The sequence below is a fragment of the Pseudochaenichthys georgianus genome, chromosome 13 (genome assembly GCF_902827115.2).
Source record: "Pseudochaenichthys georgianus chromosome 13, fPseGeo1.2, whole genome shotgun sequence".
Classification (NCBI taxonomy): Eukaryota; Metazoa; Chordata; class Actinopteri; order Perciformes; family Channichthyidae; genus Pseudochaenichthys; species Pseudochaenichthys georgianus.
Genome location: NC_047515.1, coordinates 26,657,942 through 26,683,575, shown reverse-complemented (window position 1 = coordinate 26,683,575; position 25,634 = coordinate 26,657,942). Strand labels below are relative to the sequence as shown.

Here is a 25,634-nt window from a genome sequence, read left to right as displayed (position 1 = left end):
TTTTTACAGGCCCACCCTAAAGTACATTTTTGCCTACGCTACTGCTTTAGCCCCATATTATTTGTTTCAGAAGTGCATGCTTGTTCTAAAGCCGGGAGGGAAAGGTGTCTTTTCACAGCAGGAAATTGCAGCACCTAGAAAAAAATTATTAGATAAACTGCTGATCAACAACACGTAAACCTTCTCGAAGTAAAAGACAATTTGTACTCTGAGAGTAAACTTTCTATTAATTGCACCTGACTATTTGATCAAAATCACTACATTGTTCACTGTTATTGTTGCTTTATAATTGGTGTATAATTTACATTTCACCTAGGTTAACCTTAGAATTGTATTTTATCTTTAAGTCTAATGTAAAATATTAAAGTACTACTAAGAAGTATGAATAGTGGTTAAGCCAATTATATTGATCCTAAAGCCAGAGTTTCCGATGTTGCGAAGGGGGCGCTCTTTGTACCTGGATAAATCACCATGGTAACTGTAGCTGTTTGCTGTAATAATATTTTTTTAATGCTGGGGTGGGGTTCAACAGGTTAAGGCTTTAAATTAAAAAAGTATCTCGGTTATTTCCGATTACTTCCTCTCTTGCTAACATCACATTTTGGCAGATTGGTGGCTGTTTACCTCTAAACCTAGTTTGTTTGTTGTTCCACAAGCACACAAGCATCCAATCTGTGTGCTCCATAGTTTCTCCTCTTTGTTCTGTTTCTAAACCTCTCTGAACTGGACCATCTGTTGTCCTGGGACCTCTCTTTCTCTCCTGGCTGTCTGTGTTTCTTCAGATGTTTTTGATCCAAATCTTTTTCATCTAGTAGATTAAGCATCTCCTGTGCCCTGTACTACGAAGCCGGATTTTCGGTTAGCGAGGTAACTTCAGGGTTAACTCTGGGTTTCCGGTCCTACGACGCTGGTTCACTTCTTACCGGGGTAGATCTCCATGGTAACTTATGCTCCGGAGCAGTCCGCGACACTGAGTGCAGACATCGATGTGTCCCATTATCATTCATATTACATATTACATATCATATATTTCCTTATCTGAGTCAGCTTCTTGAGCCGTATCTGGACATGCAACACTTACATTGTCACATACTGAATGCCAAAGTATTATTTTAAGCAACACGTTAAGTTGAAGAAACACTCAAATGCAATTAAAGTCAGATCCACTCGTGTCTTAGACGGGGCAGTGATATCATAAACTGTTAATGAACGCATTCAAACACTTTTTCTTTTACCAGCTGTATTCACCTTGCAGGTGCAGACTATGTGGCTTTTATCCTGGTTAAGTCATGGATGTTTAAAGTTTAACTTCTTCATATTTGTCTAATATTTTATAGTTTACTTTTCATTCATGAAGTATGACGCTGCGCTGTCACTATGTTTGTTGTTAGCATTCTGGCTCTGTTACAGTTTGGGGATGTTCTCAACTTTTATCCAAACAAAACATAATCCTGTCTTCTGATTCTGTAATCTGGTCTTTATATATCTCACTCACTGTAACTAGTCTTTCTTGTTTGATTTATTTCTGTTTGTGTGACACTTAAGTGGCCTTATTATGATGGAACAAATACCCAAAAGAATAATTATTGCAATTACATTTGATGTCATTTTAAAACAAAAACAACAGATAACCCTGCATTTTACCCTGGGGAACCCCACATTTGACAGGCATTGCCTTTTTAAAAAGATCCCACCTTAAACTAGATATTGACAGACATTGAAGTTGAAATACATTTGTATAGAGGGATACTAAACCACACATATTTCCCATTTATAATATTGTAAAAGACAATTCAAGAATGATTTTCCAAAACCAGACAAAAAATGACGACACTCACTTTCACATTCTTTGTTATTTAATGATTTTGCAGCCTAGCATCTTTACTTTTTCCTTGAGAGATCTGATTATTTCTATATAATTGTTCTGAAGAAAGAGACTGAACATAATTACACACCCAGTTGGTTATCATTGTGGATCATTTGGAACAAAATGTGTGCTAACATTCCTCACAACGTGATACATTTGTTTTTATCAGGGACTATAATCAACAGCACTGTGGTATAAACACAGGCTGGCTTGACAATCATTTGGGTTAGACCAAATCATTTATGTATATTTGCATAAGCACTGTCAGTATTGCAGTGCAGCTCGCAAGGCTGGGTTGTCTGCTTGCTTCAAATATCAAAATATGGATGACACCAAGAAAAAGGCATTCATGGGGCGCCAATGTCACAAGAAAAGTCTATCCTGTGGCTTGGCCAGGTGCCCTCAACATTAGCTGCTCCTAATGAATGGTATGACCCTGGGTTTGATCTTTGTTGGTGTTAGACTCTTTGAATGTCCAGTTGCCTATTACAATATCGACACTTCATTTAAATAATGGACAACGGTTCAGGTTTTAGCATTCAGCAAGTATGGGCTCTGATGGGGATTCCTAGTGAAAGACACTGAATCTGTTTAGGGGGATGCACCCTGACCTCTATCTGACCTCAACTGAGGAGGACATTGTTATTATGATAATCATGTCCATGTCACAGAGGAGCCATTTAAATAATGGAAGATATTGAAGGCAGCAGTGAGAGAGCAGAGGTTGCTTTATACAAGCTAGCACGCGCTGTTAGGACAGCAATGAGAACAGTCTCATGTACTGTAAGTGAGGAAGTATTGCGGGCAAATAAATGAGATTAGACAGCACAGGGCATCTGCAGGGTACACACAGAGACTGCTGCCCCAGAGCAATGCTTATGAGTCCCAACAGGAGATCTCTCTGCTCACCCGCACCCTCTATTTCTTCTTTCACTTTTACTCTCTGAATCCTTCTCTCGGCACTGAGGCTCTCCTCTAGCCTCCTTTTGTAACGTTTGTAATGAATTCAGCCGTGTTCTGGGCTGAATAGTAGATGTTTAGTGTTGTAATGTATTGTATGTATTTATTTGTGTATTTCCCTCTATTACTCACTTTTTTGTATCGATTCTCTAAAATGAAAATTCACATTCAATGTTAGAATTAGTGTGCAAACCTTTTTGAAAGTCAAAGATAATTTAATCAGTGCAGTGACATTCAGATGTATTGTAAGTTGCATGTACCTGACCCTATTAAAAAAATCACAGATAGCTAAGTGTCCGTCCTTCACCAGTAAAACGTGACCTGAACATTTTCGAGGTCCTTCAAATTCAAGATTTTCATATACCTCTGGACAAATACACATCATTATGTAATGATGGAAAGGGCACAAAAGCATTTTGAAAAAATGAAGCCTTATACATTTCACAGTTACTGCGAAGCGATTCATGTTAAAAATGATAATAAATGTCGCTACGACATTCAGTTAAAGAGTTCCATATTAAGATAAAGAATGTGAAACAAAGCCGAAGGGCAGAGTGTGTTTCTAAACATCTACAATATAAAAAAAACCCTGAGGGATATATATGTTCTTCATTGAGGTCACCATGGAGAAATCCACTGCCTCAAAGACTTAAACCAAAACATGGCTTAAAATGTCATGTGTTCTTAAAAAAAAACCATTTACATTAAAACAGTTTTTTCTGTTGTTTTTCCTTATCTTAATGGTAAAGGAGATATGTAGAAAATCAATGATATCTCCCAAAGTCGCAACTTTATTTAAAAAATGTCCTCTTCTTTTTGACAGTACTTTGTTGTTCTGTTTTGTGGTTGAGCTAATAAATAATAACACACTAACAACTAAAAAAGGTTGAACTAAAAGGTTCTGTCTTTGCCACATACGCTGCCGGTATGAAGAGGAGGAACTACTGTATGATAGCAGCCAAAAGCAGTGTGTATTTTAGTGTCATTTATTTATGTTTTGAAAGTCAACAATTAAGGGCCTTAATTGAAGATAATTAGCTAAATGGGAGAACTGAAAGTGTTGTCAAAATCGTACCAGGACTTTATAGCTTTACAGGCCACCTTCTGTGTGAAAACTTATTTGACCAAGAGTGGAGACATTGCTGCAGCACCAATGGAGAACACAAATGTATTTGGGAAAGTGGAGGATTACATAAACATGAATCTATACAGTTATGAGGGAACGGCACTGCCAATAGTTTCCAAAATAGAATGTGTTTGTGTATTTCTGACGTACACAGAGATTATACGTACAGCTTTATTAAGTTGCTTTCATTTTAGCTTCACAGTATTGTGGCAAAAAGAGAGCAGGATCATATTAATGAACTATATACTTTGTGAGGTTGACACACAATTTACAATTTAAAATTTCATTTTGATGACACTGACAAATGATTAAATAAACAGACGCAGGAATATCCAGGCTGTAATCACATTCCTCACATTGTATTTGATGTTGTAAGCAAAATGCAGATTGATGGCTGCAGAAGCTCAGTAAATATGTTAATCAGAATCTCTTGTCGCAATGACGCATTGTTTTACTGACTGTCACAAGGTCCTTCGAGTGTTTACAGTAATGGTGCATATTGATGCAATATGGCTGTTTTGTAACATATTGGCTAAGCAGAAGTTCTTATAATGGTATTCCTGTCTGAAAATGCAAGTCATAAGAAAATTAACTGCCGTTTCAAAGTCATGCTTTTCTAGTCATTTCAAATGGATGTATATCACGGGTGCGCTGACTATGATTCCTTTGATAACACAGAAGCTCTTGTGTTGTGTTTTTCCGGACCAATTCTGCTAATGAGGGTTTCCGATATTCGGGTGATATGTCTGTCAAGGGGAGACAACAACACATCTTTCCCCTTTTTTGTGGGTTTGTTTGTTTGTTTTAAAGACTGAACACTTTGGCAGCACTAATTGCTGTTTTTGGATGCAAACCTGTTCCTGATATTCAACTACTGTACATGTCCTAAGTAACACTATCACTTTTTGTAGTGCTATGGAACATTTCCCCATATTGTTGTACTGTATCTCAAAAGTTATGAAATATAACCAAAAAGTGCAAATAACTGTAGCAACTGTATTTGCATACAAGAAAACTCTATAGTGTATCTTTTCTAAAATGTTCTGAAATCTCTTTTTGAGTATCATTCCTTTTGCAGCACCTCTTTCCTTACAAAAAGAAGGAAAAGCACATTTACCAGCACATTAATATTCAGCATTGGTGCTACGTTATGCACTGGGGAAATATACCCATTGGAAATCACAATATGTTTTTCTCTAAAGGCCACAGAAACTACAGGATGCATTTAAAATTCTGCCAGTTAACTTAATGCTTTTCTTGAAGTCAGGGCTTTTTCAGGGCTGTAGTTTTATGGAAATATGGTAAATACCTTCTACTTTGTGTTGTACACCTTTGGATTATCCCGAATATTCTAAAATGAACTTGGTCCACCGGGGTTTTAGAGATTAAGACAAAAATACTGCAGGAATACAGATTGTCCCAACAAATGTGTGCTTTCTTCATAAACTGTTACTGTGAACATTCACATGAATGCAGCTACATTTAAATGCTGTTTTCTCTCTGTGTTTCTGCATGTTTTGCAGGGCCCGTTCTTGGCCTTCGTCACTCACAGCTAATGGATGTCTTAACCCAGTATGCCTACAATGACAGTTTCAATGATAATGGAACATGGAGCTTCAACGAAACAGATCAAGAGCACAAGCACCCTTACAACTACTATGCCATGCTGCTTACTCTGCTCATCTTCGTCATCGTCTTCGGCAACGTGCTGGTATGCATTGCTGTGTCCAGAGAGAAGGCCCTTCAGACCACCACCAACTACCTGATCGTCAGCCTGGCGGTCGCCGACCTTCTGGTGGCCACGCTGGTTATGCCATGGGTCGTCTACTTGGAGGTAGGATACCAGATACAAACACCCACACAACATTTACACAAGTATACTGTGTACATACTATACCAAAGACAAAGCAAAGTGGTGTGCAGACTTGTTGTATAATAAGCAGTTCTTGTTTCTATACTATCTCCTATATAACAGATGTGAATACTGTCAACAAAACAGAGAGGCTCATTTGATACCAAGAAAGTTACCTTAAGACAGATTTCAGTTGGGAATATTGTGGTTAGAAAATAACAAAGCAAATTATGCATACAGCATGGATTTATATATAAATCCAGTGCAAGTAAAAAACTCCTGACTCCATGTATGTTTATTACAGCACAGTGGAAAGTGGAAATGTGTCACTCTTTAACAGTAATCTTTCAGAGATATTATTACTTTTTTAAGTGTAATAAGTCACCTTTTCATTGCTTTTATGTGTGTGATCATTAGGACCAATTATTAGCCTAAAGCTTGTTAATCCATAAAGTAAGAAACCTGCTGTGTTTGTTTTTTATCACAAACATTTACTCTTTTGATGTGGGCAGAGTAAGGTGCCTACATTAAAGGGGACCTATCATGCAAAATGCACTTTGTGATGTCTTTTATACATAAATATGTATCCCCGGTGCGTCGGGGAACTAATGCAGCGTCAGGAAATAAAACTCTCTCTCTTTTCCTCCGTACCCAAATCTTTTAAAAACTGGTGTACAACGAGCGGATACAGATTTCCATCCGCTGTGACGATTTCCATCCGCTGGGACGTCGGTGCCGGCGGACCCACAGAAAGTTGCTATCAGAATCAATGCCTGACGTGTTTTGGACGTAATCTGGTTTTTGTTTACATTAGCAAGCCTCGCTAACACTCAGAGCTAACCTGTACTGTCGAGCACATGTGTTTAAAAAGCAGGAAATAAAAAAAGAACTCACCTTGTGATAAACCTGCAAGAGAAAAGGCATTTGAGCTCTATACTATTTCAGAAATAATCCTTGACGTGGTTTAAACAGGATGGCGTTTTATCACAACCAAATTTAACTTTATCTCCGGTAGAACTCTGATCAGGCATTAGCTCCGCCTCCTCTTCTTCTTCTTTTTTCAAGCTAAGGACCCAAGATCCGCGTTTCTCTAACAGGGCTTCAAAAGAGGGGTTTGAGCAGTAAGAGGCATGGCTACAATGGGTGATCTGTTTGGTATTTTGAAAACAATTTTTATATAGGTATGGCCCTACAATATATTTTTCAAATATAGCATGATAGGACCACTTTAAAGTATTTCGTTAACGATCAAGTGGAATTGCAATGTCTCAGTGCAGCATCGTATCAATGCTCCAAAATTCTACCATAAAACCTTTTTAATTAAATATTATAGCAAAAGAAAGCGTGTCCATGAAAGCATAAGTGTTTTAATGGCATTAGGTGGACTTTCAATTTGAGTGAGCCTTGGAATTCCTCTGACACAGCATGTTTTCAGACACTAATTTAAAACTTCTACATCCTGTAACTTTATATTGCTGATTTGTGATCTGTTTGTGTTTCGTGGAAACCCAATGTTTTATAACCATAACCAGGGCAGGGCAAGCATCAGAAATTGTGGATTAAAGAAGTGGTTCAGGGATTTAGTTCATAAGGCTAGAGGCATCACGAGTCAGAAAAAAATCAAAGGGACAGAGACTGCAATATGTTGAAATGTAATCCAGCTCAAGAATCCTACATTTACCACAATGGAAATCAAAATGATCATTTACTTTGACCCTTTGTAAAAGCTCACGTCATTCAAACTCCATTGTACAACATTTTAGGTTCAGGTTTATTTTCTCAGACTTTAGAGAACGGTCTACAGTATATAGCCTAAATTGACATTAGTCAACCCCTTTTGACAGGTTGAGCTGCTCATAATGACAGTTCACTGTTAATTATGTGTACAAATTGTGCAGAGCTCAAGACAGCATGTGCTTGAATATAATTTTGTTTTGCCTCTGACAGAGTTCATACTGTATATTCTTCTTCCATCAGAGTGATGTACATCTTCAAATAATAACAATCAAACAATTTAGTGTTCAGCGTGGGATACAAATGTGTCTATGGTTTGTCTCCCTACTACAAATAACACACCAATTCTAACTGCATACAGAAAAACTGTTTTCTTCTATATCCATGTGCAGATATTTCACTTCCTTAATCTTAGCCTCGTTGATTTTGGCAATGACTTAGTTTCATCTTGTTAATAATGTATCATAATGAACTTTAGTTAGAGCTTAGTCACACAGTGTGGAAAAGGGCATTTAACTCGCCCTTTATTATCAAAAGCTGACTTAGCATTCATTATTGCAGCTTTTGCTTTCTGCCAAGTGGGAGAAGAGAGAGCATATTGAAGGAACATAAGCCAGGCTAAAAAACTGAATTATTGCAAATAATTACGAGTCTTTTAAACATCAGACAGTAAATCCAGTTTAAGTGCAGTTTACAACTAGAGAATGCGATTCCTGAAGAAATTGCTAGTGGGAATGCTTTATGCTGAAAAGCTGACACTAAACTGCTATGCTGAAATGTAATGTGTAAGAAGAAAGTGAATAATTTAGATTGAAATGATACATGAACACTAGGGGCTTGAATGTGTATAGAGAAGAAAAGAAAGTAAGGCTTGGAAAAGCAGCAGAATATTTGAACTGCAAACTTCTGAACTAACTTGATGGCGAATTATCTGTCGCCATGGCAACGACATTTGATGACACCCCATAATACGCGTAGATGCGTTGATGGCTGCATCGTTACCAAACCTGTGAAGTTTTGGGACGTTTGGAGCAGTTTCACTGAAGTTATGAGAAAACCGTGTTTCATGGCGAGCATTGTGTTGCCATGGCAACGACATTTGAAGAAATCTCAAAACTGTCCCGTAGATGTCTTCACGGCTGGACTGTTAGCACAAATGTGAAGTTTGAGCACTTTTTAAATATTTTCATAGGAGCGACATCATGTTTTATGGCGAAACGGCATATGGTGAGATCTCAGATTTGGCGTAGAGCAGTGTTTCTCAAACTTTTTCATACCAAGGACCAGTTAACCAATAAAAAAAACACTCGCGGACCACCTAACTCCACAAATATCTAAAAATACATCGTTTTTTACAAATCGCCTGCAAATGGTACAAACAAGTGGCCACATGTGTGATGAAGGTGTTTATCTGGGCTATATCTTGCAATCGAAAGTGAAACTTAAGCTCCCTCCATTGCGGAGATATCCCCGCGAGAGTGCGGAAAACTTTAATTAATTTCAATATACTCACGGACCACTAGGGGGCGCTCACGGACCACCAGTGGTCCGCGGACCACACTTTGAGAAGCACTGGCGTAGAGCTGTTGAGGTATGGACCGGTGATATACAAGTGAAGATTGGGGGACGATTGGACCGTGTCAATTGGACTTACAGCGGCATCCTGTTTCATGGCGAGTTGTCTGTCGCCATGGCAACGGCAGTTTGATGATACCCCATAATATGCATTGTTACCAAACCTGTGAAGGTTGTTTTGGAGTATTTTCGCTGAAGTTATGAGAAAACCGTGTTTACATTACTCTCTCTCTTCTCTCTCTCTTCTCTCCCTCTTCGGCATATGATGATGACACCCCATAATTGACGTAGAGCTGTTGAGGGCAGCACCATTAACCTTTATCTGAAGTCTGCTGCTCTGAGCATGTCAGTTGGAGTGATGACATCATCGTGTTCCATGACACAGGTGTTTATATTTGAGCTAATGAGGTATGCAGAGATCAAAGGTTTCTATTGTTCTGAACGAGAGATAAACCTCTTACATGTGAACGTTTTGTGGAACAACCGTAACAGATATCTGTGAAATTTCAAAACGTGAAGCATGTCAAGGAAGTTGAGTATCTGAAGTGTAATTTTTGTGTAGTTTCGGGTTAATAATGTGGCCTTTTAGGCAGTTTAACTAAAGGTGTGCGGCTGCTGAAATATAAATATCTGCCTTAAATTACAATGGGCTTTAATGGAGGAATGTTGAACGTTTTTGTCACCTCATGCCCTCAAGAGACATTTGGTTTAATTATTTTTTGCTTAATTATTTGTCATTTTTCAAGCTATGAGATGTTTTCCTACTTTTTTCATTTAAAATGATGTCTCAGGAATGTAGGGTTTGGGAATTATGGCAGTTTTAAAAAAATATATGAAGGCCAATTTCAAGATGTTTTACCCTGTGACGCACTCTAGTTAATGTTAACATCTGAAGAAATCCTCTTTAACAAGGTCTGAACAATGTTTAATATCTCTAAAAGTAAGAATCAGATTTAAAAGTTGTCTTACACGAATATTGTCAGAAAGATGTGTAACATTTTAAAGTTGGAATGAGGTTTCTGAGTGAAAGTATGAATGAAAAGTTAGCAGTTGAAGTAGCATGAAGATTTGTTGAAGTCTGAAGATTTCCTCCATTGACTTCAATGTTAAAAATGTGATGAATTATGGGATGTATCTCTGGAATTATGAAAGTTATGAATGAGAAAGGTAATAGCCATCGATTCCCGACCGAGCTGAATGTTTTGATGTTTGAACGGAGTTTATGCGATGTTCAATGCGGGAGGAGAAGCGTGGAAAAATACCTTCGGAATAATAATAAACTTTTCGTGAGTAGAATAACAGATAGTTGGAATGCTGTTAACAGCATACTTGTCTTCACCGTACATAATAAATTGTTTATGAATGCTCCTGCATTTTAGATATAAAAGGTCGAGTAGTTATAGAGTTTGGCATTTATTGTTTTTATTATGAATGCCATAAAGACAGCTGAGTTTTAGATGAAACAGCAGAGTAAGTTAGTTTAATTTCACCCAAATTTCATCTGACATCTCAAACTGCAGTTTCCTACCACCGGAAATGAATTTCAGCACGCCATTTTGAAGGACATCTAATTTCTCTAAATGCACACCGAGGATCGAGCGTCGAGGAGGCTCTCTGGAGGAGCTATAACCGAGGATACACTGATGAGAGGCTTCTCAATACTCAAATTTCCCCTCCTCGACTCCCCTCCTCGACTCTCCTCCTCGAGACTTAGTCCCGCCCACAGGACATGCGAGCGGAGGACCGAGGAGGGGAACCGAGGAGAGAGGAGGGGAAGCAGCAGACTTTTAAAGAAATGAGAACTCCTCTCCTCTGAGCGGTCATATTAAAGCGACGTCCGTTCATTATTACGTGACAACAGCTGCATCAGCTGTCGAGTGTTTTGTCACAGCGCTGTATTTTATAATCTCTGTTAGATCAGCTGAACATTGTTCCCCCACATATTTACTTTTAATTCAATTTGCAACAAGGCATAGTATGTCAAGAATGTATGAATATGTATAATGTAACACATAGGCCTGCATCTCTTCTGTATTGTGGCGCACTAAAATATTAGTATGAAAATACCCAATAAAGTGCTATATACGTTTGATATATTCACACATGCACACACACAAATGCCTAAAAAACCCAATGACTGTCTATACACTATACACAGTATGTTTACCTTTTTAAACTATAGGCTTAATGACATGATAAGTCATCAAGTCACACCTCTTTGACAAAACACCTGCACCGAATTTCTAATCAATTCCAGGCACACCTCTGATTTATATTCTCAATATTGAGAATGAAGACCACAATAGTGTGTGCCATATGGCAGTGGCACGAGCTACAGAAAGCAAAATCCCGTGAGGAAAGACGCCGTTCCCAGCGCTGGAAAGCGAGAATGCGCAATGCCATCCTGCTTCATCTTGAGGTATTTATGAGTGTTTGTTTACAAATGTTTGAAATATAGCTGGCTTTTTTAATTGGAATACAACAATTACCAACTACTTGTAGCAAGACAATCATGACACATATAGGCCTAAGCCAGAGAGTCAGAGAAAAAGCATGTTTGTCAAAGAGACAGTTGTGTTTTGGATTATTTATTCAAGAAGGGACCATGCACATTAGTTAACACGAGCACTTGAGACCATCAAATGTGCCAGATTTAGCCATGGCTTTATTCCTTATGACAGAATATTTATGTGCAGTTTAAATTGCGGGATAAAGGAGTTTAGTTTGCTGGATAAAGGTATTGACCTCTGTACATGTTATTCTTCCTGTAGGTTCAGCACCACACTCTCCCAGCATGTACAAACGTTTGAACAGTGTCCCACTGCTTAAACTGTACTTCGAGGGTGATGGGTGCCTGCTGAAGGACTTCAGGATCCGCAGAGACTCCCTGGAGGCCTTGATGCGGTGTCTGGGGCCTGAGAGGAGACAGGCCTGGGGACACCACATGACTGTCTTGACGACCGTGTACTGGCTGGCACACGGTTTGTCATACAGTGTGGTGTCCCGGGCCTTTCAGGTACCCCTCTCCACGGTCCACAGACTGGTCCACCAGGGAGTGGAGGACATCGCTGCTCTCCGGCATTCCTTCATCAAGCTGCCTGCTGGTCCAGAGCTGGAGGAGGTTGGGCAGGGCTTCCAGCAATTGGCCAACAGCCCGGCATTCAGTTCCTGTGTGGGTGCAATAGACGGGTGCCACATATGCATCAGGACCCCATCCGGACCCACTGGCCAGGATTACGTGAATAGGAAGCTCGAGTCATGTTCAGTCATAAAATATTGGTATGCTTTGACTGAACTTTAAAAGAAAGAAGATACATGTGTTAGTAATTGTAGCTACTTATAGGGCTTGAGCGATGCTGTAACTTGACTCAATTTGTATTGATTTATTAATAAAACATCCCTGATATTGCATTTGGATAATTTACACACGGTTGGTTTAGGCGCAGAATATGAGGAGGAGATTTACAATTCAGAAATTAAAGTGGTCATTATGAGTTTTAGTATACCTTGGGTTGCACAATGAGTTTAAAAACGTTGGCTTTTTAGTCATGTCACAATCATAACATATTGAGCTTTGTATAAAATAAGGATGTCCTTGTATATTTTCAGTAAACATGTGTTGGTTTTTGTTCTGTATTTCGAACTGTAAAGAAGGCTACTGATTTAACGACAAACTTAATTTGTATTCCAAACTTAAATATTTTCATAAACTTCACACAAAACAATATAACAAATCCAAACCAAACGAAAAACAAAGAACGGAAATTATTCTTTTCGAACTAACGCTTCAAATAAGTCGAGGAATCTTTTGGAGGTTTCCTCACTGGCTGCCTGCTGGCGGTTGAAGCGGTCCTCCTCCTTGGCCGCCTCCGCCTCCAGGAACTGCAATAAACGGCATTTTCTTTTCGGGGAGGGGGACCGGCAGAGGTGGATGGCTCAACATCCTCCTGGCTGTCCGAGCCAGACTTGGCGGCCTCCTCATCCTCCACTGTGGCCTGGCTCTGGACAGCCTCAGTGGATGTTGAGCCACTGCCAGCAAAAGCAGCAATGGCCGAGTCCATCAGGGTGGGAGGGTCGATGGATGGCCTCCCACCGATGGCGTCATGCATGGCCGTAAAATATGGCCATGTGGCTGCTGTGGCCTCTCCCCTGTCGGTCCCTGTCCCGGTTGGGGGGCATTTCAACTCCTACAAAAACACAAACAAGAGGTAAAGTTATACATCAGCATGCTGAGCAGACACAACCATGGTTACAGACACACAAGAGTAAATGAAAAAATGACAACATAATTACCTTGTATTTTCGTTTCAAGTTTTCCCACTTTTTGCCGATCTGTGTGGGGCTTACAGAACCGAATAGCCCAAGGGCCTTTAGAATTTCCCTGAGTGATAAAAGAGATGTTTCAGCAATTAATAAGGTCTGCAGCAACAGGTGCATCTATCAAAGCAATCGATATTTAAACTCACAGGTTCAGCAGACAATATGAAAATACAAATTGTAACCACCAATATGTAAATGCTAAGGATCATATGTTCCCAACCAGGAAAATGTCACTCACTCCCAGGCTTTCTTGGCAGTGTGCCTTCGGCCTGTGAAAAGCTCGTTATTCTCGACCCTCACTTTAATAAGGGTCAGTGTTTCCTCCTCTGTCCCTGTGAAAAGACAAGGTAAAAAGGTGTAGCTTAAAACTGTTGGAAGATTTACTGACTCTGTAATGAGCAATTGATTCTAGTCTATATAACAACATAGCCCAAATGATAGTGCTGAATGCTAAACAAAGTTCGTGTTGATTTAATACTCTTAAAAATAAATAAACGTTTGCCCTTTTAAACATCATAGCATGCTGTAGCAGGATTGGGTGTAGTTAAAATGTGGATACTGTAGAGCCGATGAATGAGGGTCGGAGGCGGTGTGTTCAGTATGGAACTCTACACTTTATTATCAAAGAACATTCAGACAGGTTAAGACATTAGCTTATTACTTGTTGTGAAGCTAGCATGAATGAACCTGGCTTCTGGTGCCCTCTCTAACAGGTCCGTGTTGCAACACAATAACCAGAGGTGAATTATGTCCCATCACGTGGCACCACACAAGCCTCCCCCAGAATTCACATGTAAAGAAAGTCTGTGCGGCGGGGAGGAACGACGCGCCGACCCCCACGACTCCTGAGCACGGGAGCCGGAGAAGCAACATCCCGGAAGAGGAGCGACCGAAACAACAGGTCCTAAATCCGCCGGAGCTCTGCGGGAACCCGGGACACCTGAGTACCGTGCTGAGTAGTAGGGATCGGAGCAAAGGGCTCAGCGGCGTCCTGCAGGAAAGCTCGCTGGGCCGACGCCGACCAGGGAGCCGATGCGTTAGGGAGGAAATCCCCAGGAACCGTCAGCGGCTGACCGTATACCATCTCAGCCGTAGAGCACTGCAGGTCTTCTTTAGGCACAGTCCTCAGGCCCAGCATCACCCAGGGCAGCTTGTCGACCCAATTCCCGTCCGTAAGGCCGGCCTTGAGGGCCGCCTTCATGGAGCGATGGAACCGCTCACAGAGGCCGTTAGCCTGAGGGTGATAAGCGGTAGTCCTGTGCAGCTTAACCCCCAGACCACTCGCCACGGCGTTCCAGAGCTCGGACGTGAACTGTGAGCCTCTGTCCGAGGAAATGTCTGACGGGGTGCCAAAACGACACACCCACGTCGCAATGAAAGCTCGGGCAATGTCTGCAGCTGACGTTGACACGAGAGGAACCGCCTCCGGCCAACGGGTCGTCCTGTCCACCATGGTGAGGAGGTAGGAAAAACCTTGAGAGGAGGGCAATGGACCAACCAGGTCGATGTTGACGTGGTCAAACCTCCTCTCAGGCACCAGGAAACGCTCCAAAGGGGCCTTCGTGTGGCGGTGCATCTTAGCGCGCTGACAAGCCACGCTCTCACCAGCCACGCACTCACCAGCCCAAGTGCTCAAGTCCTGTTTTAGCCCATACCAGACGAACTTCGCGGCCACCAAGCGCACCGAAGGCTTAACGCCGGGGTGTGATAGGCCGTGCACCACCTCGAACACAGAGCGCCTCCAGCTGGCAGGGACGACACGCCGCGTCAGGCCCGTGAAAATGTCACACAGGAGGGTAATGCCCGCGTCGCCGAACACCACGTCCTCCAAGCGCAGCCCCGCGCCCTTTTGGCAAAGCTCAAAAATAAAACGAGAGAGAGATGAGTTATTGTTATTACAACGTGACTACACTATTATTTAACAACTCTTTTTATTGGGTTGTTTTATTTGGGGTTAAGTACATTGTCAGAATAAGTGAGAAATTGATTTAACTTCTGTTAGACAGCTATCATACTGAATACATATTTACTGTATATATATATATACGGCATATAGCTGTCTAAAAGAAGTTACATTTATTTCTCACTTATTCTGACAATGTACTTAACCCCAAATAAAACAACCCAATAAAAAGAGTTGTTAAATAATAGTGAAGTCACATTGTAATAACAATAACTCATCTCTCTCGAGTTTTCTTTTTGAGCTTTGCTAAAAGCCACTGTGTCAAGTGTCCATCTTGAGTTGCCGTCGGGAGTTGTCCAATATGGCGGACCATCTCGCACATGCGCAGTACCGATCGGGCCAAGCCCCCAGGAAGTGCGCCGGAGTCTGATGAGAATATTCGTGCTGGTCAAACGGCGGTACTACACTTCTTTTAGGTTGCTGGGCCCGGAAACACTTTTTCCCATTGACTTACATTGGGAAAGAGTGGTCTGTAACTCGTTGGATAATTTTTTTTTAAACTAAATTAACTACCCAGTATGACAACTTGTATAGCCTTTGTTAAAAATATTCGTTCCTCAAGTTGTAAAAATGTGCTAATAACGTTATTCTGAGAGTTATTTCCCTCGGCATTATGAACGCGCATCAAACCCACGGGACCGCGCCGCCCGGCACGTTCATGTTACGTGTTCAGTACTACATGAGTTTCTCTTTACCCATGGATGCACAATAACAACGGACCATATCGCCTTACTGCCAGCCCACAGAGCTGTAATAATGGATATATTGCACATGTTTGCTGTAATTCATCATTTGTAAAATATTATACTACATGGCTGTATGATGTAAATCTTGTACCGTAAATGTTGTATTAAATAAAGTTAATATTACCGACGTAGATTAACGTTCCTGTAGCTTCTTATTGCACTTGCAATTGTTTTAGTTACTTGTGGGCTACTTAACATGAATAATCACAGTTACTATCCTTTTACTCCATCACATTTCAAAAAGAAATAGGCTATTGTTATTTTAACTCCACCACAGTAATCCATCATCAGCTTTACTTTTTAGATAAAGTTTGAACTCACAATTGATCATAACAGGCTTCAACATATACATTTTTATATATGACCAAGTGGTTTCATGTACAACCCACACAAGTATCATGCTAAATGAAGCTCTGTTGCTTGGATATCACTAGATCCTGACGTCAGCGTAATATAAAAGTACATAACGATTGATGTGTAATTTAGCATAATTTACTAGCTAGCCGCTAGCTGCTAACTGCCGCCTCGTTAATATAAATCCAGTACCATGCTGTCATGAAAGCGCGGTGCTGTTACGTGTACGCAAATTCACGTGCTTAATGTGAACAAGCCTTTTGGGCGGCGTGGTTAAAGTTGCGCATGCTCTATGAGTGCACATATGGGTACTTCTCAGGCATGCCGGGTAATCTGTGACGTTTCGCTCTCTCAAAAGTTGGGCCATTTTGTCATCATGCGCCATTAGCCGCGTTCACACGGCGGTACTTTTTTTCCCCACAAAGGTTCATGATCGCGTTCACACCAAAAAGAGCCGGTAGCCTACTAAAAGTAGTTCATGCGAACCTTTTTACCCCCTCGAAAGTCCCTGCTCTCTAGCAGGGACTTTCGAGCGGCTCTTTTGTGAGAAAAGAGCTATATTTCTGATTGGCTGGGCGGATTGCAAACCACGCCCCGTAAAACTCCCAAAAAGTTTTGTGAAGCCGCCATTTTATTATCCTCGCATTAGCATTATTAACATTAGCATTAGCCCAGCGCAGAAATGCAGAGAGACTAACTTATGGCAACACAAAATAAGACATGGGAGCGGTGGAGATGAGGAGGTGTCGGCGTTCTGGCGATTTACTCGGAAGGCTTCAGTAGAAGCTGCTGGGACTCCCAGCAGCTTCTACTGAAGCCAGTCCCCAACTCCGGGGACTTCCGGCCGGGGACTTTGGGCGGCAGTATACGCCGTGAAGTGGTTTGCGGCCTGCCAGTAAACCCAAAGCAGAAGAAGAAGAAGTGACGTCAGCGGCTTCATTTGCCTAATCCTCCCCCAGGGACTTTTTCTGGTGTGAACGCGATCTGTACTGTAGTTCATGCGAACTAAAGAGTTTGCATGAACTAAGTTCGCATGAACCTTTGTGGGAAAAGTACCGCAGTGTGAACGCGGCTATGGAGCAACTCTCATAGGAATGAATGAGGCCCCGCCTCCCACGCTGTATCCAGTTCTTATTATACATACATGGATCGGGCAGGGGGACGGATCTGGTAGTGACAGTAGGCTTGTTTGAGACAAGCAAGACCTGCGCAGACCTGCGCAGTTGCGATCAACGTCTTGCTAGTGCGTTGCATGATGGTTAGTCATTTTGTCCGACTTGCTCTGGAGGCTCGCCCACATGAGACTTTGAAATCTCGCGGGACAAAGACGCCCGCAGCCTTGAGAGCGAGGCGAGGCGAGTTGGCGCAGTTGCTCTCCACGAGCTGCGGAAGCGAAATGCTTGATGGGAAACGGCTCGCTGGTATCTCGAGCTGAGCGCTCATTGGTGGTTTTTACCACGTGCTGCTGATGAAACTCTCCAATTGGCTGGCAAAAGTGTGTTGTTGTTTTGTGTCAGTTTTATGTCGCCACATCCATTCCCATTTTTCATCATTGTTCCACAATGTTTATCATCATGAAATTAATATCTATATATTTTATACTATACTGCTTACCGTTTTCATACTTTATATATCTTAGCATATTCATACACACTGTTCATACTGCTCACAGGCTGATATCTAGTGTATGCATACCCCTCACTGTTTATTCATCATTCAATTCATTCTATATTTTATTCTGTAGATGGTGTACATTACTTTTCACTTTACTGCTTGTTGCACCTGGTTAGAAGCTAAACTGCATTTCGTTGTCTCAGTACCTGTAATCTGTGCAATAACAATAAAGTTGAATCTAATCTTGAGCAGGAACAAATGTATTTACTTAGTACATATCTGACATTAACGATTAAACACATGTGTGCATTCTTTATAAATGCAAACCGAGTCAAGCCGACTCCGGAGCTGGCGGTATGCACCTTAAAGTTGTTTGCAATCCGCCAAAAAAACCGAGAGAAGAAGAAGAAGAATGCGAAGAAGAAGATGAAGAAGAAGAAGCCGACTCGGAGCTGTCCGACTTCAGGCGAGCTTTTTGACACCTCCCCCGGCTGCGATCGGCTACTCTCGTCTACTTTCGAGACGAGCCGCAATGTGTCTCAAAAACAAGCCTAGTGACAACAGCCTCTACGGCAACCCTGTCTCCTAAAAATTACGTTCCCACAGAACTAAACTGCATTCTCAATTACGTTTAGCTAGAAACGTATTTACTCCCACGTTACGTTTGTTATGAACGTATCTCAAATACGTTTATTTTCTACATATCTTCTAGAAACATGTTTTCTCCCAGGTTACGTTCCTTATGAACGTATCTGAAATACGTTTATTTTCTACATATCTTTGCCATTTATTGTCTTGCTTATAATAATGATAATAGTCATTTATAAATATCATTTTAGAGCACACCTTTGAAATCGACAATCGGGCTCGATATATGGTTAAATTAAAATCAGTAGGCGAGGCTGTAATTTCGCCAGCTGTTACTCTCATGTGCGAGGCAGAACATAATAGTTTTAACATGCCAAAAAGCTGCTGTGTCGTTTATTGCACCTCAAACATTAAAACAAATCCAGAGTTACGTGTTTCTGTACTTCCTCTAAGAAGAAAGGACAGTAACAGAAGATCTCTGTGGCTTCAGGCTTGATCGCCGTTCAAATGACAGCGTTGGTTTCCCCAAAAGTGGGCGGGGCTGTAAAGTGAAGTAGATTTTACTGTCATCTATTATTCAAAACCATTCTATTTATTCTAACGTATTACATGCCAGTGTTTTATCTTTTTATTTATTTGTTTTTATTTTAAATCGTATAATGTCGGACTTTTTTTGTCGTCTTTGAGGAAAAGAAATGGGGTTTAGAGATTCAAAATACTGAAATCTGTATTTTTTAAAATCTCTTCCTTCTAATTTGTTATTCTTTTCTAAATAACACACTGTTATTTACTCAACAATAGCACACAATTATCCTTGTTTTTATTTATTCGTTTAATTCTATAATCTTGGGCATTTTAGCATGCTTTTTAGCCGTAAATAAAGTCACCAGAAACAGACGGGACATTTCGAGATTTAGGATGGCCCAAGACACTACACTACCCATAATCCCCAGCTATCGTTTGGGACTACAGTCCCGTTGACAAACCCCGTGATGTTGCGCCAAGGTTACGCCGAGCGTCAAGCTCTTTGAAATGGAACGAAACCACGGCAGACTATTCAAAACTGGACTCGAACGCCCCCCCCAGAACTACACATGCTGGCTATTGTGTTTCGCAACATGTTCTCTATGGCACGTCTCTACTGGGAATTGTAGTTTTAAAAGACGTTTTTTCCCAAATGTAGAAGTTGACAGTATTAAACTGTGTACAGCCCTGGAGGTTTAGGCGATAGGAAACACATTGGTGTGTACACATTTAAAACATGTAATTACTAAATGGGTGAAAATCGCTTGTATCCATAATGGGCAGCATTAATATATACCCACACGACAGCTCATTGTTACTTTGTTATTCTACTCCACTACAATTCAGAGGTTAACCTGGTATTTTTACTCCACTACATTTAGTTTAGTTACTTTGCAGATTCTGATTAATGATGTGGAATATAAACAACCCTTAAAGCAGACTTTAGTTACACCTGAATACAATTCAGGGAAGGTGATTGTCAAGTGCCAACAATCAGGAGAGATATTTGATAGTTGGTGCTTGAGAAGACTAAACATTTATCTGCAGATCTTTATAAAGTATATTCATTACTCGTTATTCTCTACTAATAGTTAATTAAAAACTGTATAATGGCTATTTTGCATATCCCTTTCAAGATTTCAAGGTTTTCTAAGGTGTATTGATCTTATACACAACTTGGGTCGCAGGTTCCTCAACAGACATCTATCAATATGTGTGTACTGTATACCTCCACCATTAAACTGTCATATTCTGCACATTTCTTATTCTATCTACATACATAAGAGTATAATTAATGTGTATAATATCATTTAAAATAAGTGTTTCAACATAGTTAACATTGCAGGAAAGCAATATTTTAGACGTTAAGTACTTTGTCAGGCTTAATATTCATCTGTAGATAGATACCCCCAGAGCTTTTTTCTTGTTTAAAAGAAGACCTTAACCTAAAGTATTTTTTAATGTGTTAATAAAGGTTAATTCGTTTTTCTGTTTTGCACATCCTCCTATTAATATCTTTGAACATCCAGCACTAAACTGTTTTATTGTAGAGATCACTTAGTATCTTCTTGACTTTTTATATTCTATATTTCTATCATTGACCTTCTACTTTCCCCCTATGAAAGTATGTACTCTTAATATTGTTTTGATCAAATAAGATTATTCAACAAAAATAATTCAATAACATGCTTTAACCACTAGGCGGTGCACACAAGGTACACACAGCATACTAATAATAACTTTGTATTATTAGTGTAGACACTTATGTATAACATCTGAAGATGTGTAATTTTATTCATGTTTTTACATAATTTTACAGGATATTGCTATACTATTTCTCTTGTTTTACTTCTTCACATTAATATCTGATTTGTAAAACATCACAGACAGAAAGGCATAGGCTATCCTTCATTTAATAGTAAGCTATTGAAATTGTGATTCCATAGGTGTGTCTCCCATCACCCAAATCCCCTGACTATTCTCTCAACTCAGTATTTAGATTCTTATATTCAAAGAAAATCAGTAATATCTTTAAAAACTACAAGTCCTTTTTTATCAGCTGTGCACCGTTATGGTGTAAATATAACCAATATACCAATTGGATCAAATATAAAAGTCAGCCGAATTACTATTGATACTGCAAGGAGGCGTATTTTGTGAAAAGAAATTGAAGATGTTGTTTAATTGTTGATATATTTATGATCCACGTCAAGTATTCAGTTTTGGCAGCAGTTCTCCTGTTTGTCTCTCTCTATAAATAAAGAATTACGGCAGATGTGTAATATTTAATGCAGCCGAACCGTGTATTACAATGCCGTTATGTGATGACTTCCAAAGAGAAAAGCAAGCACACTCTGAATTAGGTATTATTTTATTTTTCGTTGTCGGATATCATATCTCCATATAATATCAACACCATATCCCAGCGTGCATTGCGGCTAAAACATCCAATCAACAAGCTTCAAGCTGAGGATCTTGGGTAATCAGTTTAGTGGGTTTGTGGTGTGTATCGCTCAAAATGTCCCGTCTGTTTCCGGTGACTTTATTTACGGCTAAAAAGCCCAAGATTATAGAATTAAATGAATAAATAAAAACAAGGATAATTGTGTGTTATTGTTGAGTAAATAACAGTGTGTTATTTAGAAAAGAATAATAAATTAGAAGGAAAAGATTTTAAAAAATACAGATTTCAGTATTTTGAGGCTCTGAGCCCCATTTCTTTTCCTCACAGACGGAAAAAAAGTCAGACATTATACGATTTAAAATAAAAACAAATAAATAAAAGATAAAACACTGGCATGTAATTTACGTTAGAATAAATAGAATGGTTTTGAATAATAGATGAGAGTAAATCTACTTCACTTTACAGCCCCGCCCACTTTTGGGGAAACCAGCGCTGTCATTTGAACGGCGATCAAGCCTGAAGTCACAGAGCTCTTCTGTTCTGATACTGTCCTTTCTTCTTAGAGGAAGTACAGAAACACGTAACTCTGGATTTGTTTTAATGTTTGAGGTGCAATAAACGACACAGCAGCTTTTTGGCATGTTAAAACTATTATGTTCTGCCTCGCTCATGAGAGTAACAGCTAGCGAAATTACAGCCTCGCCTACTGATTTTAATTTAACTATATATATCGAGCCCGATTGTCGATTTCAAAGGTGTGCTCTAAAATGATATTTATAAATAACGAATTATCATTATTATAAGCAAGACAATAAATGGCAAAGATATGTAGAAAATAAACGTATTTAAGTTACATTCATAACTAACGTAACGTGGAAGAAAATATGCTTCTAGAAGATATGTAGAAAATAAACGTATTTGAGATACGTTCATAACAAACGTAACGTGGGAGAAAATACGTTTCTAGAAGATATGTAGAAAATAAACGTATTTGAGATACGTTCATAACTAACGTAACGTGGGAGAAAATACGTTTCTAGCTAAACGTAATTGAGAATGCAGTTTAGTTCTGTGGGAACGTAATTTTTAGGAGACAGGGTTGTCTACGGTTATTTGAAATGCATCCTCCGCGGATGCATTTCCGGGAACGGTGGAGGCGTGACGCACGGCCGGATTTATCTCAGCCAATGACAGCTCTGCATGCATCCCCTGGATATTGTTTTCGAAACTGCTCTCATCGTTTACAGTGAGAACAGCTGTGAGGTCCCTGCAGAAAGCAGAGCAGTGTGTATAATATATATCACTCAGTATAACAGGCCTACTCTCTTTATTTGCTTTAGTTTAGTAGATAACTACAAACAAAGAGTCGATATTTTTCTAAGACCATTTAGTGCTTCACATAATAAAATACACAACGGCTGTATCCTGATTATGCTTTAGGAGCTGTGTGTGTGTGTGTGTGTGTGTGTGTGTGTGTGTGTGTGTGTGTGTGTGTGTGTGTGTGTGTGTGTGTGTGTGTGTGTGTGTGTGTGTGTGTGTGTGTGTGTGTGTGTGTGTGTGTGTGTGTGTGTGTGTGTGTGTGTGTGTGTGTGTGTGTGTGTGTGTGTGTGTGTGTGTGTGTGTGTGTGTGTGTGTGTGTGTGTGTGTGTGTGTGTGTGTGTGTGTGTGTGTGTGTGTGTGTGTGTGTGTGTGTGTGTGTGTGTGTGTTGTACAGTGCGTAGATGGGTCTCAGTTGGTTTGGTGTCCTCTGCTTACTTTTAAGTAATATATCCAGTCTCTGATTGTGTTACGTTATTATGAGAGTGCTCTCATACTTTAAATTGTATATATTTATATAAATATATGTGTGTGTATGTCCGCATCTGTAGCCTGTTATTGTCTCATTATACCGCACTGTGAATGAATCAAAGTAAATGATGTCGTCATGAACACATCTGTCCATCAGACAGAGGGCTGCTGTGCCTCCTGTCATCATTGATGGACGTCTCTTTAAAATCACTGCTCAGAGGAGAGGAGTTCTCATTTCTCTAACCGCCTGCTGCTTCCCCTTCTCTCTCCTCGGTTCCCCTCCTCAGTCCTCCGCTCGCATCTCCTGTGGGCGGGACTAAGTCTCGAGGGTAGGAGTCGAGGAGGGGAAATTTAAGAATTGATAAGCCTCTACTGAGTTCCCCAGCACCCATCACTGGATTTTCAATTTCCTCAAACCTTACCTTTGAAAAATTAAATCATACCACAGTTACATTGTAAATTATGATTTGCGATGCACATACAGAGTATCAAATTATAAATGACGTTGGAGTTGTAAACCCACAGTAAACATTTCATAATAATTATCCTATTTTAGCATATATTTGTTGTGATTTTATTGCCTGAGACAAGCAAGTTAATATCCACTGAATGCTTTTTCCATGCTGATAGAAAACGAGTGGTGTTTCAACTGTGAGGCGCTGAAATGGTTTTCATCTCTTATGAGGCATTTAAATTGTTATGGGTTGCAGCACTGATGAGGTTAAAAAGTATGGTTGTTTTCATGGAGCTGATGAGAGGAGGAACCAGCAGATCGTCCTATAAAGATCAAGAACAAGAAATTGAGTGATGGCAGGGGCAGCTAGAAATAGAAGGTAGTGTAGAGATACTAAGAAGACAAATGTCAGGAGCAAAAGGTCAGGAAGAATGTAAAAAGAGAGGAGAGGTTGCAACAGGGAGAAGGGCGCTCATTAGGCTGTCAGATATTTCTGCTATCACCACTTGTGTTGTAGACACCAGCAATGACATAGGAAATGTAACGTGGCGTTTAATTTCATGAACACATTGCCTAGTGACAAAGATTAATCTGCCACATGAGGTCGGGGTCGTTCCCCCGACACATTCATCTCTCTTACCCTTTTAGGGGGAAACAGGTGTGATGTAGTGCAGAGTGGGCTTAGACCTTTCAAAGCATCACTCATGTTGGTTTATATTGGGGTTTGATCCTGGATCAGAGTGAAACCAAGATACGAACACGAACAAATCAAAAATAAAAGCCACCTGGTGTCATTGAAAATATGTCAGTAAGTCACTGCATAGTCAAATCAGATAATCAGTCAATATCCAGGATGTCAGGATTCTTTTGGTAAAATAAACGTAACAGAACATTTGGAGTCTGTATCTGCAAAATATATATATGCCAGCTGTTTTTCTCCTGCAGTTTATCAGATTGCTTACAGTATGTCTGTTTAATTTGTTTTCCCATCAGATGCCACTCACAACTCGGTGCATTCAGATCTTTTTTTATGCTTTTTCATTTTTACCTCATTTATTCTTTCTTCCTATGATTCAGTTTTGCCCTTTATTTCTGATGTTACTGGTGAGGAAATAATACGGAAAAAAATACAAGAAGGCTTGACTGTCAGGATTGCTTTTTGTTGGAGTATAACGCATCATCACAGGTGTTACCTCTTACGGTGCAGTGGCTTTGTTCTGTTGACTGTTTTTGTAAACTGCTATTTGTTGATGTTTTTTCTTACAGGTAGTGGGAGAGTGGCGCTTTAGCAAGATCCACTGTGACATCTTTGTCACTCTGGATGTGATGATGTGTACAGCCAGCATCTTCAATCTCTGTGCCATCAGCATTGATCGGTGAGTTCACCGCTGCACTGATTATTAAGGCCTGTCTGTCATGCTTTCTGTACGGAGCTTCAATGGAAATCTTTAAGCACATTGCCATCAGAGCCCACACAGCTATAATCTGAAAAAAGGCCGCAATTGTGCACAATGCAAAACACCCTATAATGTCATCTATTGAGTTATATAAAAGAGCACACATGTCGTAATTGATAGCATCTAGATGTTCCAGAATTATAAATGTAAATATACTACCTCTAAGAAATATGCTTAAAGGAATTACATCTATTGGCAAAATCGTTGACGACTGCATGATATACAAACATTAGCAAAAACCCGAAGTTTAAACCCTAATGAAAAAAGCAGTTAGGTTTAAGTTAGAAACCTGTGTTTATTATAACAG

The 25,634-nt window shown here is 40.0% G+C and overlaps 1 protein-coding gene across 1 annotated transcript in view; it reads left to right on the top strand.

Moving 5' to 3' along the window:
* The window catches only part of drd2a (dopamine receptor D2a), a 47,347-nt gene extending 22,097 nt beyond the window's left edge, over window positions 1–25,250 (top strand). The window contains exons 2-3 of the mRNA XM_071205169.1: window positions 5,506–5,787; window positions 25,137–25,250. Coding sequence (XP_071061270.1) covers window positions 5,509–5,787; window positions 25,137–25,250 — 393 coding nt within the window. The 5' untranslated portion in view covers window positions 5,506–5,508. The remainder of the gene's footprint in view (window positions 1–5,505; window positions 5,788–25,136) is intronic.
* The last annotated feature ends 384 nt before the right edge of the window (window positions 25,251–25,634 follow it).